This window comes from Chrysemys picta, chromosome 1 (assembly GCF_011386835.1).
Source record: "Chrysemys picta bellii isolate R12L10 chromosome 1, ASM1138683v2, whole genome shotgun sequence".
Lineage (NCBI taxonomy): Eukaryota > Metazoa > Chordata > Testudines > Emydidae > Chrysemys > Chrysemys picta.
This window is the reverse complement of record NC_088791.1, coordinates 274,123,878-274,136,838: the sequence shown is the minus strand read 5'-3', so window position 1 is coordinate 274,136,838 and position 12,961 is coordinate 274,123,878. Positions and strand designations below refer to the sequence as shown.

The 12,961-nt window shown below is 45.6% G+C and overlaps 1 protein-coding gene across 27 annotated transcripts in view; it reads right to left on the bottom strand.

Annotated features, from left to right (window-relative positions):
- MYCBP2 (MYC binding protein 2) overlaps positions 1 to 12,744 on the bottom strand; it is a 384,804-nt gene extending 372,060 nt beyond the window's left edge. For 26 of the 27 annotated variants that reach the window (XM_008178543.4, XM_008178544.4, XM_008178547.4 and 23 more), the window contains exon 1: positions 12,312 to 12,744. In XM_008178543.4, coding sequence (XP_008176765.1) covers positions 12,312 to 12,598 — 287 coding nt within the window. In that variant the 5' untranslated portion in view covers positions 12,599 to 12,744. Of the gene's footprint in view, positions 1 to 11,223; positions 11,489 to 12,311 lie in introns of those variants that run through there. The other variant, XM_065593004.1, reaches the window with a different exon arrangement.
- Positions 12,745 to 12,961: the final 217 nt, after the last annotated feature.

Genomic DNA, 12,961 nt, shown 5'->3' with positions numbered 1-12,961 from the left:
AAATACAGCCAAATGCAAAGATATAAATATAGGAAAAAGGAGCGGAAGCCGCACTTACAGAATGGGGGACTTTATCCTGGAAAGCAGTGACTCCAAAAGAATTCAGAGCTCATAGAAGACCAGCAACGTAACACCCACCCAGTCCAAGGCTGCAACAAATGGGCTAATATGATCCTTAGTGGTGTAAACAGGGGAGTAGCAATTAGGAGTAAAGGTCTGTACGTGTCATCAATGAAAATGACAAAGGAACACTGCATCCAGTTCTGGTGTCCATATGGAGAACGAGCAGAAAGCAGCCACAAATATGAGTCAAGGATTCATGAAAATGCCTCACAGTGAACGATTTAAAGAGCCTAATCTGTTTATTGAAAAGAAAATCAAGAGGTGAATTCACTAGTGTGTAAGTACCTTTGTGGAGAAAATACCAGAAATTAAAAGGTTGTTTAATCTAGTAGAGAACCAACCACAGGAAGCTGAAGCCAGACAAATTAACAAGTTAGGTACACACTTTTAAAAGTGAGAGTGATTAACCACTGGAACAAACTATCAAGGGAAATGGAGGCTTCTCCATCTTTTGATGTCTTCAAATAAAGGCTGGATGCCTTTCCTGAAGGTAGGTTTTAGCCAATCAAATATAAGTTAGTGGACTCAATACAGAGATAGCTGGGTGAGATTTAATGGCCTGTGAGATACCAGCAGATCAGTCTAGACCAGACTTCTCAAACAATGGTCCGTGGACGAGCTCCATTCAGGAGTCCCTGGATAGTTCCCTCTAAAGTGCATACCTGGGTGGCCACCCACACGAGAATGAAGGGCCACCCACCTAATTAGTGGAGTAGGCACAGCTCCACTAATTAGGTGTCTGGACCCTGGAGAATACGCACATGTAAGGTGAGGTGGTGGCCTTGGAGGGAAGTGGTGGCAGGTGGGAGGGGGAAGTGGGGTGAGAAGCGGGGATGGGGGGAATTTGGGATATGCAGGGCTGCAGCAGGCAAAGAAAGAGGCGATTTTCCCCAGCTCCAGGGTTGCGGCTGCCAGGAAGATACGGCCCTCCTTCCCAGCCTCAGCTCGGGGACTGCCACAGCAGGGGAGAGAGGACACATCCATCGCATTAGAAAGGTAAGACTACTGATATTAAAATATGAGTTGTGTGTTTTATTTGTAGAATAAAAAAATGATAATAAGTTTTTTTTTATATAGCGCTTTTATCCAAAGCGCTTTACAATAGTTAGCTAACAGTACAAACATTTGGAAAGATCATTAAGTGGTCCCCAAGACCCTCAACAATTTTCAAGCGATCCATGAAAAAAAATAAGTTTGAGAACCAGTGGTGTAGACCATCTAATGATCCCTTCTGGCCTTAAATTCTATGAATTGTGAAGACCTGAAAAATTGGTTCTAAGATGTGATCGCTAAGTGTGTGGTTCTCATTTTCTGGTGCTCATCTTAACACTCACAGGTGGCCTGACTCAAAAGTGCTAAGCTCTCAACTTCAACAGAAGTCAAGGAGATCAGCAGGTACTCACTGTACCTGATTTTTCAGAGGTAATGTCTCAAAATAAGCACCCAATCACTAAGATAAAAATCAGAGGATTCTTTTGCACATTTTGGACAATCTATAAATGGAAAACTACTACTTCCTATTTCAAAGTTGCTGTGATATAAATTCATTAAATACTCCAAGGTACTAAGATAGTATGGTTAATAAGTGCAATGGAAAAGCCCCTAAGATAGTTTAAAAAAATCTTATTCGGTCCATATTTGGATGGAGTGCAGGTAATAAACCATGGTCCTAAAAACTGAATGACGAAAATGAAGAGAGATATTGAACAGTTGTCTCACTCAATAAGTACCAAACATCCAGTGTTACAAAGAAGGCAGGATCCTATGGAAAAAAAGAGTAAGTGATCATGTCACTAAAGATTGCATAATAACTCCGTATGTACATGGAGGTAGAATTGAAGTTCCATGGGCAAATTTAATTCTGGCATTTCCTAACTTTTGAAAAAACTAACATTAAAAGAATGTATTTTTTTGTATACAATGTCTATAGGACCGCAGATATACATAACACTATGAAAACAGATTAAGACTGGATTCTCTGTACTAAGAGATTATGATGTCAACTATGATGGGGACAGAAGGAGATGAAAACATGGGGAGAGAGCAGAAGAGAAAGGAGAGAACTATGGGGTAAGACAGCAACTTGGAAGACACATGTATGGCGCCTCCAAAGTTTTCTGATATATTTTTTAAATGAAACTCCAATGAAGAAGGGAGGGGTTTAAGAAGGAATTAAAGGAAGGAAGTATGGCAGATGGAATTAAGTGGAGCATTCCAGGGATAGAAGACATAAAAATAAGGTATTTTTCATGCCTAGATATCAAAAGTATTCCTCAGATAACGTAGTTCTGAAAAACAGAAAAATTGATTCAAGAGCTTTTATATCCCCGATTTGAGATTATAGGTAAAAATACTCTACCCAGCTCACAAAAGACTTGCCTCCATTTCAGATTCTGCCTATACCAACCAACCACGTGGAGAGGAGAAGCCAGAGATTCTCCAACAGAATCACCCGCATAGTGAAGGTGCAGAGCATCATGCAGAAGAACCTTGAACTACAACTGCTCACCCTAAAAGAAAAAAGAATCTGATGGGACAAGAGAACTGGACAAGTAGGCATTCTATGGGTTACTAGTACATAAAGTATTCAGAGTCTGACCACCTGAATCATGAAATACAAATTCCTCTTCTGGGCTGATGTTATATGGGTAGACACCAGGGCAAAACCTTAAGTGTGATCCCTTATTAGAAGAGATGATTATTTTATAACTGTCTTGGCCCCATCTCTTATCAAGTCTTGATATATTTCCTCTATTCTTAACTATGAAGAGAAAAATGAAAACCCCTTGTGGGAGTCTGCAGGAGCTGGTCTTAACCGTCACATTCCATTAGTTACAAAATTAATATCTCCCTAAGTCTAACTGGACTAGGAAAATAGATCAATTTTCATTGCAGGTTACTTGACAAAAGATGACAATCGAGCTCAGTAGGACTGACATCACTAGAATTTCAGATGGTATTACCACAAACACAATACCTCAAGACTACAGAGGTCTGCAGGACATGGTTTCCCAAAAGGGGCAGGGTCATTTACATTGTTTTTCAAAAGCACTGTTGTGCAATTGAAGATTTTAACACACATTAGAAGGCATACATGTTTCAGATTTTTTCCCCCTGTAGCTAAATAAATCTGTTTTTAATAAAATGAACAAATTAGTTAATGTTAACCAAGACATTTCTTAAATTGTCATACTCTAGCTTTTCGGTAACTGAAAAGTACATACAGCAGGCACTATAAATGCATTTTTTTGTGTAAGAGAATGATAGAAGGGGTGTTGAGCTTCTCATAGCATCTATACATAAAATTGTAAGCTTTTTAAATGTCGCTATTAGAGCATGCAGAAATTAATATTACAAGTCTTCAAAAAGCAAAAAAATAATTTGAAACTGATTACTGTAACTCCCAACCACACTGCAAGGCAGGAAGAAGGGAGACAATCCACTAAAAGAATGTGAAAATGGCTGGATAGCAAACAGCTACACTGAGGCTTTCCACCTCTTCATACATTTAAGCGTGTCTTCTTTACTTCCCCTTCATACAGAAATTTTTTTAAAAGAAAGATGCTGATACAAAAAAGTAACTCTTATTTAAAAGATTAGATAACAATCAGAATTTAGGGCCAAAAGGGACAACCAGATCATCTAGTGTGACCTCCTGCATACAACAGGCCACCAGCACCCCATAGCACTCATACATTGACCCAATCATCTGTATCTTCTAATGAAAACAAGCATGCAATATTAAGGAAAAAACGGACGTATCACAATGTGCTGCTCACAATACTTATCACTCCTCAAAACAAGATATTACACTCGACAATCTTTTCAATTTGTATTATAATTTACAACACACATTGGGAGGGAAAAATCAATTTTAATACTTACAAAATACATTGTTGACAAAACATACTTCCTCAAAGCAGGTACAGAAAAAGAAAAAAAGAAGACCGCTGCACAAACTTCCCTATCCTGCCTCACTTGCATGTCTCAGCAGTAACTACAGAGAACCACCGTGAGAAATGAGAAGGCATTTTGCTCTCCCTGTCCACTCCTTTACCTCACCGACAGCAAACAAAGGCAAAACGTCACCACTTAGCAACATGAACAGGTAACTATGAGGGCTTGTCCTGAAACCACAGACTCATTTTAAAATTGCCACGAAACAGCTGTCAAAGTGAAACTACTTTTGGTCACTTCCAAAATAAACTAGATTTGAACTAGAGTTTAAACACAAATGGCTTTACATATCCCTTTGTTATTAATCTAACCCAGCAGTTCTCAAATTATGGGTTGGGACCCCCAGTGGGTCCCAACCCTATTTTAATGGGGTTGCCAGGGCTGGCATTAGACTTGCTTTGGGCCAAAGCCCGAGCCCCAGTCCCACCACCCAGGGCGGAAGTCCAAGCCTGAGGGCTTCAGCCTTAGGCGGCAGGGCTCAGGTTTTGGCTTTAGCCCTGGGCGGCGGGGCTCAGGTTACAGGCCCCTCACCCAGGGCTGAACCCTTGGGCTTCAGCTTTGGACCCCCCAGCCAGGGCAGTGGGGCTCGGGCTTTGGCCATCCCTCCTGGGGTCACAGTTATTTTTGTTGTCAGAAGAGGGTCATGGTGCAATGAAGTCTGAGACCTGCCGAAAATCCCTACACAATGCAGTTTCAACAAATCAGCTAATCCCCTCCAAAATAAATGCTTCCTGTCTAAAATTTAAAATATTTTAAAGAAAGTGTTAGGAATCAAGACCACAAAAACAGACAAAAATGCCCTTTAGCATTTCTTGATTTCTAGTCAGGATTGTTCCACCTCTTCATTTGCCAAAACTAGCTTCTTCTTCTAATTTCCAAAGCCCCACGTATAACCTCTGTGTTCCCACTGTCACCCCAACACTTCAAGTCATATCATTTTTAAAATTACTCAATACCTCATTTCATTTTGAATCACTCATTGCACAGTTTATCACTTTAAACTGCTTTGACTTCAGAAGTAGTTATTCAAATTATGATTTTCTACATCTCTTTCCCTCAAAGCCCCTTTCCAACATTTACTAAATTTTACAATGAATCAGTTTACTTGATTCCTCCACTACTTCAGTCATTAACGTACTTTTAAATAGCATGGTGTATCAACTTTTAAACTCTTAAGCCTTGTCAGCATTTCTACCACCCACCTTTAAAAAGTACACATCCTCTTGTAGTACACCTTGTGTACTAGTGCAAGACAAGAAACAGGACTAAAAAAATAAATGCATTCAGCTACTGAAGAGGATTAACTAACATCACAATAAATTGAAAAGATTAAAACAGGATGTATAAAAGTTATAATTAAAGAGTCTGCTACTATATCACTGATTCTCAAACATTCAGAAGTTACATAACTTGTTGAAAGCCTCATCTCTCTCACCAGAAGTTGGTCCAATAAGAGATATCATCTCACCCACCTGGTCTCTCTAATATCCTGGGATCAACATGGCTACGACAACACTGAATTCAACAACTTTTGTCAGTTTTCCAATAAAATACAATTATCAATGTATAACGTAATGTAAATTAGTCTAATAGCGTTAAGCCAGAAAAAAACTCCGAACAGGCTAGCCTAGGGGTCGGCAACCTCTGGCACGCGGCTCGCCAGGGTAAGCACCCTGGCCGGCCGGGCCAGTTTGTTTACCTGCCGCATCCGCAGGTTTGGCCAATCGCGGCTCCCACTGGCCACAATTCGCCGCTCCAGGCCAATGGGGGCGGTGGGAAGCAGCGTGGGCCGAGGGATGTGCTGGCCGCAGCTTCCCACCGCGCCCATTGGCCTAGAGCAGCGAACCACGGCCAGTGGGAGCCGCAATCAGCCAAACCTGCAGACATGGCAGGTAAACAAACCGGTCCGGCCCGCCAGCGTGCTTACTCTGGTGAGCCACGTGCCAGAGGTTGCCGACCCCTGGGATCACATATCTTATTTTACAAAAGGAATGGAAAATGTGGTCATACAATGCATGTATTTTTCACAAGAAACACCAGTGTCTAACTATGATATTATTATTGTTGTATAATCTATAATTCAGTCCATTATTACCGGCTAAATATGACTCATGTATTTTCAAGTTGCATTATAGCACTGTAAGCAGATCTGAAGCAATGAAACTAAAAAACTTCTGAATCTCAAGGTAAAAAGCAGCCTAATGTTTTCAAAAATGACAGGTGGTGTTTGGCTTTTAGTGTGAAAAACAAGCAGAAGTTTTCAAAGTCTGAAGGTAGTAAGCATCTTTGTAGACATTCTTCATCAAACTGCGCGGAAGTGGGGGAGAGGGACAAAAAAACTTGTAATAGCTGACAACTTGCTACAGGGAATGTGCAGATATACATTAAAAGGGTTGGATGTGCTGGTCTAACAGTATCCTTTGGCAACCAACCCAAAGAACTGATATTCAAAACCAAGAAATCAGCTTCTTTTCATCAAGCAGTGTAATATCGAGGTACAAACATAAGGTGCAGGAAAGTCCTAAATTGAGGGAAAGACAGCTATAGATTAATGTTAAAATAATATATTTTATAGCTAAGGCTGCGAGACTGTCACAGAAGTCACGGATTCTGTGACTTTCCATGACTTCTGCAGCGGTTGGTGCTGGCTCAGGGGCTGCCAAAGAGGGCAGCCCCTGGGCTAGCAACAGCAGTTTGGGTGTGTGGAAGGGGGCTCAGAACTAGGGGCAGGGGGTTGGAGGGTACATGGGGACACTTACCTCGGGGTGGGGGACTCCAGACTCCAACTGGCATAGCCCCCCTGCAGCTCCTACGCAGCTGAGGGGTCAATCCATGCTTCATGCTGCCCCACCCCCGCAGGCCTCACCCCTGCAGCTCCCATTGGCTGCGGTTTCTGGCCAATGGGAGCTGCAGCAGCTGGCACTTGTGGCAGGAACAGCAGAGCCCCTGCCCTGGCCCCTGCCTCCAGCGCCTAGGAGCTGCAGGGACGTGGACCCGGGTAGAAAGCCCCTGCCAGGCCTGCCAAACCCTTCCTACCCCCCAGCACCAGCAGAGGTCCCAGGCGACGCACCGCAGGCCTTCCCTCCCCCTCATCAGCAGGGGTTCCGGGGCCGTGCACCACGCCACCACTCAGCCCCACCTCCGCCAGCTACAGCAGGGGTCCCAGGCCGCATGCCGCACCGCTGCCCGGACTCTCCTCCGCCAGCACCAGCGGGATCTCAGGTCTGCGTGCCACCACCTGGCTTCCCCTCCACCAGCACCAGCAGGGTCCTGGGCACCCCACCCCCAGCGGGGTCCCTAGACTGCCCCCCAGAGCACCCATGGCCCCCCGCCCAAGTCTTAGTGACAACAAGTATTTTTAGTAAAAATCATGGACAGGTCACGGGCCTGTGAATTTTTGTTTACGGTCCGTGACCTGTCCATGACTTTACTAAAAATATCTGTGACTAAAACGTAGTCTTATTTATAGCAAATGAGTCAAAACTTAACTGAGCTTTTAAAAAACTAGATTCACTTTTCAATAATATGTCTAGATCATGGGTTCTCAAACTGTGGGTCGGGACCCCAAAGTGGGTCGCGACCCTGTTTTAATAGGGTTGCCAGAGCTGGCTTAGACTTGCTGAGGCCCAGGGCCAAAGCCCAAGCCCCACCACCTGGGACTGAAGTCCAAGCCCTGGACAGTGGGGCTCAGGTTACAGGCCCTCTGCCTGGGGCTGAAGCCTTTTGGCTTCGACTTCCCCCGCCAGGAGCAGTTGGGTTTGGGCTTTGCTCCCCCACACTCCCTTCCTGGGTCAGTGGGGCTTGGATGGGCTCAGGCTTCAGTCCCCCCTCCTGGGGTCGTGTAGTAATTTCTGTTGTCAGAAGGGGATTGCAGTGCAATGAAGTTTGAGAACCCCGGTCTAGAGTACTAGGGAAGGTTTCAAACCACAACAGCACTGTTTTTATGCTTCCTAATATTGCAGTAATCATAAAAATAGAGGTTAAACTTAGATTTACCAAAGTTCATTTGTCTTTTTAAATAATCTTAGTTTAATCCACTATCAAGAAGTTTGACATTAGTCATAGCGCTATGTCAAATTCTTTAAAAAGAATTTGTCTAATGATTCCTGATAATGGTGTAACATTATTGTTAAAATACAGATAGTAACTAACCCTACATAAGAAATATGAAACATCTTTACCTCTGCTTCAATACCTATTACTGAATCTTTTCAGCATGTGATACATCACTCACTACAGCTAGTACAAATAATCTCTGAGTATACATTCATAAATTCTGTACATGATTCTTGAATAATCTATATTTAACTCTGCATTGGCAGTGCTTGGTCAATCTAATATTGCTTTGATTTCTAATTTTTCAAAACAAAGTAAAAAGCAAGCTTTTATCATAAATCTGACTATAATAGGAGGCATTACTTACAGCTTCATTGTTACAACTGAGTTTAACCGTGCACTTAAAAAAAGATTCAGTCTCTCCATTATGCAAGAAAATTAGCGTATCGTGCCCCAAATTACAGTATTCTCTGAATATAGAATGAAATTTCAGAGAATTTACAAATCAACTCCTAAATTTGGTCATAATTTAAACTGTTTGATTTTAATAATGGAACAGCAGGCTTCAACTAACATATAGTCTATGTTAGCTTAATTACAACCTAATGCAGTGAAAGTTATTAACTACTGCATCTAGTTAAGACTAGAGTTGGATGAAAAATGAATACTTTTTAGCAAATATTTTAGAGACAAATTTTACCCTGTTTTTAATCAAAAACATTCAAAACTCAATTTTTCAGCCAACTCTACTTATGACTACAGGCAGCGTGAGGTTAATAACTTAGAACACACTTAACTATTCTGACAGTGGTAACTCAGACTATCACCACTTTTCTTCTACAGAGAAATTGCATGCCACAATTATTTTGTTTGTAATGAGTTAGTGGTGAGAGAAAGCCTGGGTTTTTTGGGTCAAGAGTTCTGATGGGGAGATTGCTTAGCTGTTGTCACTGCACTGGAAACAACTGTGCCTGCTCTTAAAAAGTTACATGGATGACACTAGCAAATAAGGGCTAAATTCAGCAGTACAGTACTCTGTAGTTGCTTACAGTGCTTCAATGACAAAGCAGCTGTAAATCTTATTGACCTAATATATTCTGGCTTCTTTGTGCTGCTTCAAAGTGATTCAAAGCAGTCAAAACATACCAGTGAATCTGGCCTTAATTTACAATTTAAAAATAGTTTAAGATTGATACAATACACATTTTTAACTCTGAGAAACCACAAGCTATCATCTTTAAATTTGTTTCTTCTTTAAGGTTCATGCAAGACATTTTTAATTTTAAAACAATAAAACTATGTTAAACCAGAGTTCAAAGAGAGAGGACATATCTGGAATTTAAGAGTAAAAGTCATGGCAATCACTGTAATAATTCCAAAACCAACCATTATAAATCTGAATTCAGAATTAATGTTAAGCTTAAAGGAAATCCAAATGTGTTAAGGTGTGGAAACAGAGTTGAGACACCCAAAAAACTTTAATTCTACTCTCTCACGACACCTTGCATTAACCATATAATTAAGGCTGAACCTGAATTTCCTAGGATGAATGTTTGTAGTCCCCGAACAGGTTAAACTGATTTTTAAGGCTCATGATGAGAAGAAAATATTGAAACATGGAATCACAGAATTAAAGGCATAACAAGAGCAGCAAGATTTTCACAGGTGCAGTCTGAAATATGACAGTTTCTTGGTTATACAGATGGGACAGAACGAGGTGGTGCACAAAAACACACACTAAAGGTCAGGGCCCAGAGACGCCTACAGGCCAACAGAAAAATCATAAGGTTGCATTATTCTTGTAGTTTGCAAAATTACTTCTCTCATAGACACACTGGCTACAATTAATCATTGGATCCCCTGTGCTTTCGAAAGGGGGACATAATTTGAGTAAGTAAAGTCAAACTGTAAAAAAAACCACTTAATTTTAATGTTTCACCAGCATTTACTAGTCAAGGAGTTGATTCACAAAGCTAATTATTTCTCTTGTGACTGGCTCTGCTCACCCTATGTCACAACTTAATTCAACTCGAGAATGTGAATAAATACAGCACCCTTCCACCTCCTGTGCTTAGGAGGGTCTCCAAATGAGACAGGTGAACATGTCACTGAAATCCTCAGCAATCTCCCAGAGTAAGAGTGAAAGATGAGCGCAGACCCTGCTCACCGGGAAGGTGAAACCAAAGGGATTAATCGCAACAACATTCTCCCTCGTTGTGCATGAAGAAGCAGCCACCAGCAGGTTCCCTGCTGTGACCCAGCCTAGGAAGAGGTTAGCACCCTACTCACTCCTGCCCCTTAGGTCATTTTCATGTGGCAAACCCAACACCCAGCTCCCCAGGAACTCACTGCTGACTCTGAGCACAGACTCCACAGCTGTCATGGAAGCAGCAGGACCTATCCCCTTCAGAGCTGAATGGGAGAATCAGGCACTGCAGCCTCCCTGTGCAAGATGCAACATTCGCACATCCCTAAACTGCAGCCCATGGCAAGAAACAGCCACGTGCAGGGTCAAGGCTGCCCTAATCCCAAATGGGGCTGTAAGTATTTTGGTTGGGGTGAGCCCCATTCCTCCCCACCCCCAGTTCTGGGCAATACCCTGCTGCATACTATCTCAGCAGCCGCTGCCACCATGCACTGACTCTCACTCCCAGCAGCGAGAGACTGGAGGGTTAGAACCCAGCTTGCACCAGCCACCTTTTCCCCAACAGCCCCATAGGGTTCTGCCTAACCGACCCCAGAGCCCACATGGGACCCACATCTGGCCTCCCCTCTCCCCACCACTGCTGCAGATTGCCCCACGCAACCTCACACAGCTGCTGCTAGGCAGGATGGAGTATGTAGTGTGCCGGTACCCCCCATCCCATCCCATCTCCCTAGCACATCATATGCTCCAGGTGCTGCTGCTGGGAAAGAAGGCCATCTGGTGTGATAGCCCCCACCCTTGATCCTGCATCCTCTCCACCTCTCCCCACCCAGCGCATTACAGACCATGGGGGAGAGCACCTGTCTAGGATGAAGAGAACAGGTTGGAGGATGAGCCTCAAAGCGGGGACAGGGGCTTGGGGGAGGGGGAGAGCACGATACCTGGTGTAAAGACAGAGATCCTGGCCCAGGGTTGCGGAGGACGCAGGCTTAGGTGCATAGGTCCCCAAAGAGGCGCCATCTTGCCCTAAGTCAAAATACCTGGGCACGGAAACTGCCCTGGGAAGAGAACAGCGACTGGGGAATGGGCACAGTACATGCCTGTCCATGGCAGACTAAAACTTAGATGGAGGGCCTCACACTTCCCCAGGAGCTGAAGGTACCAGCTGTTTTAGCTGTCTGGGGGTTAGAGGGTAGGTGCAACACATGCCAAGGGGGATCCGGTTGAGGAGAGTACCTTACCTGCCCCAGAGAACTGGATAGAGCAGGATGTACATTAAGCACCCAGTGAGCTGGCTGGCAAGGATTACATGTGCTAGCTGGGTAGCAGAGGCAGGGTAGATAGAGGGGGTAGCAGCTCAGAGACACAGGTATGGGCAGAAGAAATGGGCACCTTACCTAACTGGGAGGTCCAAGTGATGATACATTAGCTGAGTGCATTGCCTTGGGGTAAGGGTGTAATATCCACATGGATGATCTCAGTTGCAGGGTGAGTGCATTACCCCACAGGTGGGGAAACAGCAAATTAGACATACTACCTATCAGAATCACCCTGTCACAAGTAGTCACTAGGCCGGGTGATTTGTTTGGGGGACTCCAGCAAGGGAGGAATAAGGGAGTGAGCTCTGTTACCAGGTACCACCCCCCCTTGGAGGAATGGTATTTGCATGGAGGCTCTAGTAAGGGAGGTATTACCTACCCCAGACCCTCGGGATTTTGGGGTTACCACCTCGCTGGCTGGCTCGTTATCTAACTCTGGGTCCTTGGGGGCCAGGCGTTACCTGCCTGTTGACTCCGGGCAGGACCATGGCGAGTGGGTGCGTTACCTGCCCAGGTGGGAGGCCGGGGGTTCCCTCTGCGGACACCCTAGGTAGCAATGGGGATACATTACCACCCTGAATGGTCGCATTAGTCCTCTATCATAGGACCGCCCTGGCAGCTAAGGAAAAGAGTGCATGACATGCCAGGTAGCTGCCTACTGGCTGGGGGCAGGGCGTCCCGCTTGGCCCGGGAGGCCTGGGGTGCGTTACCTGCTCGTGTGGCTCCCCGGATCCCTGTCGCTCAGCGCCGCCGTGTAAATCTTCCGGTATGTGTCTGCCAGGGCCCGGCCCGAGAGCAGCAGCTGGTAGCGGTCCCTGCAGCCCGGAGGTGGCGGCCCCGCCGCTCCTGGCAGCGCCCCGAGCCCCATGGCTGAGCTCTCCTCGGACCCCACGGCCCCCGCCGGGCAGGACCCGCGGGAAGAGGAGAAGAAGAAGAAGCCGCCCTCGGCCCCAGTCTCGGTGGCGGCGGCTCCTGCGGCGGAGGCGGCCGCGCACATCCCTCTCCCCGCCCCCTGGCGGCTGAGCTGCCTCCCCGGCGAGACACGGACACAGGCGGCTCCCGCTGCCTTCACCGCCGGGGCCCGGCCATGGGGAGGCCGCAAACGCCAACACCGGCCCCGGCGCTGCTCATCCAATCGGGCTGGGGCAGGGGGCGCAGTGACACCTCTTCCCCCAGCGGCCCCCCGCTGCCCTGCCGCCGCCTCCTCCGGCTGGAGACCCGGCCGCAGCGCCCGCGCAGCCCCCTGCTGCCGGCGGAGGCCGGTCCCGGAAGGGCCGCACTGGAGACCGGAGCGAGCTTATGTGTCCGCTGGGGCCCCGCGCCGCTCGCTCGCTCCCGACTCCCGCTGCAGGGGGCGAGG